The sequence below is a fragment of the Hippocampus comes genome, unplaced genomic scaffold, assembly GCF_001891065.2.
Source record: "Hippocampus comes isolate QL1 unplaced genomic scaffold, H_comes_QL1_v1.1 scaffold156, whole genome shotgun sequence".
In the NCBI taxonomy this organism is placed as follows: Eukaryota; Metazoa; Chordata; class Actinopteri; order Syngnathiformes; family Syngnathidae; genus Hippocampus; species Hippocampus comes.
This window is the reverse complement of record NW_017805744.1, coordinates 4,165,400-4,172,067: the sequence shown is the minus strand read 5'-3', so window position 1 is coordinate 4,172,067 and position 6,668 is coordinate 4,165,400. Positions and strand designations below refer to the sequence as shown.

The 6,668-nt window shown below is 39.0% G+C and overlaps 1 protein-coding gene across 3 annotated transcripts in view; it reads right to left on the bottom strand.

Moving 5' to 3' along the window:
- Nucleotides 1–4,737, bottom strand: part of lman2 (lectin, mannose-binding 2) — a 12,129-nt gene extending 7,392 nt beyond the window's left edge. Inside the window, exons 1-4 of one of the 3 annotated variants that reach the window (XM_019884087.1) lie at nucleotides 4,681–4,737; nucleotides 4,298–4,434; nucleotides 2,704–2,822; nucleotides 1,534–1,651 (exon numbers count right to left, since the gene is read on the bottom strand). In XM_019884087.1, coding sequence (XP_019739646.1) covers nucleotides 1,534–1,651; nucleotides 2,704–2,822; nucleotides 4,298–4,433 — 373 coding nt within the window. In that variant the 5' untranslated portion in view covers nucleotide 4,434; nucleotides 4,681–4,737. Of the gene's footprint in view, nucleotides 1–1,533; nucleotides 1,652–2,703; nucleotides 2,823–4,297; nucleotides 4,585–4,680 lie in introns of those variants that run through there. The other 2 variants (XM_019884088.1, XM_019884086.1) reach the window with 2 other exon arrangements.
- Nucleotides 4,738–6,668: the final 1,931 nt, after the last annotated feature.

Genomic DNA, 6,668 nt, shown 5'->3' with positions numbered 1-6,668 from the left:
GCACCACTCCCGGCCTGAAAAAAATGCAAAACGGATCGGATCACTTCCAGACAGTCGCGCGATGTAGACAGATGTACAGATAGACAGATGGACCAGTTAACATGGACCAACAATCTCACCAGTGTTGAAGGATAACCACGGTTGCCTTTTTTGCAATACATGCGTTCCTGTCTTCCGTCTTTGAATTATTGCAAGTGCGAACTGAGCAAAACAAAATCCTTACTGTACGGGAGAAACCGTACTACCATTCAGCCCCGTAAGATTCTTTCCATAGGGGAAACTTTGGTCGCTCTGCGGGACGGGATAAAATTATCCGATCGGAATAAAATTTTGCACACATCCTTGTGTCATAGTATCGACAAGATTTCCGACCCGGCCCGACGAATCCGACAAACTTTTCCAAAATGGACCACCCTAATGCACGCACACACGCTACTAAATACTAGTAATGTACGACTACATAGCGTACAAATAGTTTGAAAAGTTTGTCAAATGTAAATATCTTACACTGCTGATTTTTTTTCAAAATATATAATTTTGTCATTAAAATCCCATTCTCATCACACTGTTCAGATGTTTGAGGCATCACTAAAGCAAAAATGATTTGCATAAAAGTCACTGTTGCCCTAATATACAGAATCTCACCAAAAGTTTGTTTTCTGTGCTTTTTGGTCCAAAATAGGTGATTTGGGTGAAACTGCGAACCAGACATTAGAAGTACCAAGAACTAAACGGAGGCTCAGAGGGGATCGGGCCTTTTCCGTTGCTGTTCCCTCTCTCTGGAATGACCTCCCACTGAACATTCGGCAAGCCTCCTCGCTGCCCATCTTTAAAACCCGCCTCAAAACTCACTCGTATTCTTTGGCATTTGACTCAGCAGGACCCAAATTATGATCTTACTTGTACTGTTTGGTGCTCTCTACCATCTTTGTTACTGATTTGTTGCTTGACTGTTGTATATGTTAGTTGCTCCATGTACAGCACTTTGTGTGCTGCGATGGCTGTTTGAAAGTGCTCTATAAATACAGTTGAGTTGAGAGTTGAGTTGAGCCATCCATCAATCCATTATCTGAACCACCTTAACCTCACAAGGGTCTTGGGCGTGCTTGAGCCGATCCCAGTTGACTCTGGGCAGTTGGCGGTGTACACTCTGAACTGGTTGCCAGCCAATTGCAGTGTTTACATAGTCATAAAACACAATATTCTGTGAGCTTTGAAAGATCAGTCATAATGCTCTAAATTGGCTGGCACTCAAGAGGTTCGTTCTCTCTCTCTCTCTCTCTCTCTCTCTCTCTCTCTCTCTCTCTCTCTCTCTCTCTCTCTTTTAATGGCTGACATTAACAGAGTTTCATGGCACCTTAAAACAGGGCAAGCTATAAATTCATTACTAATCCTTCTGAGGTTATTGCTACAGAACCTTTAGCGTGTTAACATTGGAGCAATTCCCTCACCTAAAAATGATGCCTTAAAACTTACCTTAGATTTCCGCAAATAGCAGCGAGAAAAAAGTGAGAGACCAGCAGCCATGCTTACCGGTATGCAGTCTGTCTTTCGTGTACCACAAAGCGATGCCGTCACCGTGGAGATTCTTCTTGCCTTGCCCGTGGATTTTGAAGTGGACATGCATCTCCCAGTCTTTCAGGTAACACGGCTGGATAACAAGACATCACAAAAAGCTTTCAACGACCACTAGAGCGAACTTCACTTTGTTTTTCATTTCATTACACAGCTATAAAAGTGGGGTTATTAAAAGGTGGCTGAAAACATTGTACTGACAATACCGACTGCTGGCTGATTTGGTCCCTTTTCAAAAGGAACATAATAGGCCAGACTTTCCCCAATTTAACACAGATGTAGTCTTAATTTCTCATGAAACAGTAAATGCCGGTTTGAGTCGGAATTGTGCGGAATGATGCCCTTGCTCCGTTTGTCCCCTACATGGAGCTCTGACAATCCAATCCTGAGAGGATGAAGTCACTGTTCCAGTTCTCGTGTGACTGTGCGCCAACATGTAAAACAGCAATGGTGCTTTACTGAGCTGCATGCATACATAGCAAGCAATACATAGATAGAGAGAGAGAGAGAGAGAGAGAGAGAGAGAGAGCGAGAGAGAGAGAGAGAGAGAGAGAGAGAGAGAGAGAGAGAGAGAGAGAGAGAGACAGACAGACAGACAGAGAGAGACAGAGAGAGACAGACAGATGGATGCATGTTTTTGTCAGTTATTCATTCTGTTGCTTTTATGCAGAAGACATCAATGGTCTAAGGCAAAAGATATGTTCTTCAGTTCATGCTTTTTTTAATGTGTCTGTACTTTGAAATCCTTTTCGTTTAAAATGTTAAAGAAATACTTAAGGAGACATTAATCTAAAACAGTCTAATGTTATGCATTTAATTCATTTCTGAGTTGTTGGAAGCATTGAGAAACCAAAAAAGCCGTTAATTTATTCATTATATATTTTTAAAACTAATCATCTGATTAATTGATTATTGGAATTATATTTCTGCTAAACATCGGAATCAGTCAGGCCCAAGGAAAAATAGCTTTTATGAAGACAGTTTATATTACACTAATATACTATATTTAAAGTTTCATCAGTGTAATGCAGAGGAAAAGGTGAGGAAACAATGCTGGATGCAACAAAAATGATTGGTAAATTATTTGGCTCCATCCAGCACAATTAAAAAGAAAAAAAAAGTGCTCACGACAGTATTCCAGATGGACCCCTGTCTGCTTCTCTCGTCCGGAGTGAGTCGCACGTACGAGCTGGTCACTAACGTGCTCCCCGAGAAGTCCCACTGGCTGGATGGGCTGCTGCCCACGCCTAATATACAACATAGAGTACAACTGGATGATAAATACGATACAACATATATGTTCATGACACACTTGTGTGACAAAATTATGCGATCATGGTGAATGCTTACAAGACCACAAGTATGTAGTAAATTTATACTGTTATTTTTAGGAGAGAAATAAACTGTCTTTCTTAATAATGCTTCATTTGCCTTCATCTAAACATCATAAAAAATGTAATAGATCTGAGATTGTTTCTTGTAATCAAGATGAGTTAATTGATTGATTTTTCGAAAAAAATATTGAAAAGGACCTTGAAAAATAATCATAAATTCAATTGCAATTGTGTTTGTTAAGAAAATAAAAACAACTGCAATTACCATTGTTTATTTTCCATAATTGTTAAGGCATTGGTTGACTGAGGCTTGAACCGTTTTTTTGAAAGCATAAACATTGTTTGAAACACCAGCATGATCATGGAATAATTAAATAAAATGCTAATCCTAATCCTACTGTTGTTTCCCAATCCTCACCCAAATTTGAAATCCCATACCTTCTTGAAACTACGACCTGGTCTTGAAACCCTAATTTGAAGCTCCAACCCCGGGTTTGAACCCCAATTTAAAACTCTATCCTGGTCTTGGAACCCTACTGTGTAGCCATAAACCTTGCTTGAAAACCTGACGGAGGCTTGAAATCCTGACGTAGGCTTGAAATGCTTACTTTAAACTTTTATTTGAAAGCCTTACCACATGTTAAAACCTTACTTTGAAACCCTAATTTTGGTTTGAAACTCGGGCTGAATGATTTGGAAACGTAATCTAAGAGTCTCCCCCTCCACCACCTCAATATTGGATTTTAATATGCGATTTTTTCCAAGGTCCTCTTCATGTGTATTTTTTAACAAACCCAATAAATATATTAACCTGCACAGCAGACTTTATATGGAAGTGTGTATGTGTTCAATTTCCCAAATGCACGCTTTTACATAGCGTTTCTCCCCAGTTAGCATAAGATTGCACGACTGTCTGTGTCTTATGTGTTGTGTTGTATTATTTTGTCATTTTATGTGAACTGTTCTTTTGATGGCTGTGCGGGCATCCGCAGCGGCTTCTCTCTCTCCTGAGGAAAGAAATTTCATCTGTGCTGTATGTTGCACATTTGACAATAAAGTTGACTCGAGACTTGAGACTTACGATATACATAGAACATTCTGACAGTTGAACAGGAATGTGTAGACATTTTTTAGATCAGTTTGGATGAGTAATACTATATCGCCTAACAAAATCACCGTCACGTTTTAAAAGGTTCAAAGAAATTCAGCGACGAATTTTAACATCGCCATTAAGGAATTACAAAATGAGTGGAAACCAACCACGTAATTACTGGTCATCCACAAAACAGATTAAGGACATAAACCGACGAATAAAATGTATAACGTTTTAAACTATGTCCTAAATTGTAAAGGAAACACGAGTGAACTAAAGTTTGCCGTCTTCCTACCTTGGTAGGGTTTCATCAACGAGTGTTCTCGTTTAAGGTGCTCTGTGTTGCCATCCGTAATATCTCCACAGACCACCCTTATCAGAGCCGCGAGAAGGAGACTGACACAGCCGACAAACGCTGTAAAATTCGCCATGCTGCAAAAAAAAGTCTGTTGGTCAAAATAAAATAAAGTATATACTGTACTCTTCAAAATACGCGACTCGTAAACTCTGTGAAGAAGCCGGTACGTCTGTTACTCTCTTCCGGCAAGAAATAACCAACAGGCGAACATGTCCTGTCATACTTCCTCACTCAAGGCGAAATAATTTTTACTTTTATTTTATCCTCATCCGCTCTAAAATCCTATTTGTTATTTTAAATTTAAATATTCAAGACTGTACCTCTGAAATTTAAACGTTTTACTAGATCAATAGTCCAGCACTGTGTTTTTGTATACACAACCCAATTTCAGGGTACAAGGTATACGTGCCAATCGGAGACAAGCACATCACAATATAAGCCAATCAAAGAGAACCGGTAGTTCAAGTTTTAGCCAATGAGTAGCGAGCAAGCAGGACTGTAACCTGCCGTCTGTGACGAGTGTGAGGTCTGTTTTTAAAACATACAAAACATACTGATTTTTATATAGCGCTTTCACAACAGCTGCAGCTGTAACAAAGCGCTTTACAAAACAGTTAACATAAAGTAAATAATAAACACAACACACAACATAAAAACACGGACCGTCGTGCAATCTTAACCACTTTTCCCTCATACGCTTTGTTGTTTGAAGCAGTTTCAGCATGACGTCTTTGATCCACTGGTGAAAAGGACACTTTGATTCACTCCTATTTCATCTATAACTGCATGCAAGAAAAGTGGTTAAGATTGCACGACTGTCTGTGTCTTATGTGTTGTGTTGTATTATTTTGTCATTTTATGTTAACTGTTCTTTTGATGGGGGCGCAGGCACCCGCAGCGGCTCCTCTTGTTGTCTTGAATACGAAGCCAAGTTATATTCTCAAATGACAATAGAATTGGGATAATTTTGTATTAATGTGTAAAGCAGTGATGTGTTTCCATTTTGCTACTTTACTCATTAAATTAACATGACAGACTCCTGTCGGGCTCCATGGCCAAATAAAAGTATTGCAACTCAATACATAAACCGGTGAGGCCTTGTTTTTCTGGTTTGGGGAAGAGTGTGAAAATTCCATGGAACTAAACAATGCGAACATTAACTTTTCACCCACACACTTGGATTGAATCAAATTCCTTCCTACAAGGATACTCGGCTTTTTATATCATCTTATTTGCATGTTACATTCTGGAGAATAGGCATATTGTTTATCAAGCAACTGACAAATGATGTTCATTAGATTGAATGCATTTAGGTGTGGGATAGTAAAAAAAAAGTCACATGAAATACAATTATTGACAAATCTTTTTGAAACAATATGAAATAGAAAACTCAAGTGGAAACCAAGTTATGAGGCTTTTCATTTTATCAAGTAGCATCATGCAAATGTTTTGCCGACCATAAAAGGACAGTGTGAAGAAAGTTTTGATTTTTCAATGCTGTCTAGTATAGAACTAATGCATTGCAACGATCCAAGTTCGACGCATGTGCATTTTGAAGTAGGCGCACTACGGTGCCTCAGAGAGCCTACCACCATTTTCTTCAGCAGCTGTGCAAACAAAATGTCATCACAAACAGTTTTTATAATCCCCCGTGACGTACTAAGAACATTGCATTGGTTACACATCCTGTAGTCATTGATTCAGCAAATTTCTGAAGCGTGATTTGTCGCCTTCTGGTATCCATAGCACAAAGATGGTGGTGAAACATGTCAGCCTCCTGTAAGGTCAGGCGTGAGTTATGTAATATAATTTGCAATTACCGGTACTATAGATCCGATTATATAAAACAATGTGTGTTGATGTGATGGAACATATTTCTTTGCATATTTTTGAAATTAATAGTGGATTTTTAAAATGAATGAACATTGAAAAATATAACGTTTCTGCACAGTGTCCCTTTAAGGGCAGCTTGATATGGAAGAAAATTGTCTTAACTTTAAACAGTGAACTTCGATTATCAGGAAAGGGCGTGGTTTCAATTTCAAATAGACACCAATCAGGGTCGAATCCAGGTGGCACCCCATTTTTAAAACAAATCACTGTTACATTCTCGACTACACAGGCTATTTTTTAATTGAGTAGTGTTCATGCTGTTTTTAACACGATCCCCAAACTTTTATACTGTCCAATTTGCAGTGGACTAGTCTAAATGTGTGCAAGCAAGCTGAGCTCTTAGGCACTCTGATGTCATATTCAGTGGACAGCAGGTGGCAGTACAAGGCAAAATGGCAGCCCCCTAAGATTGAGA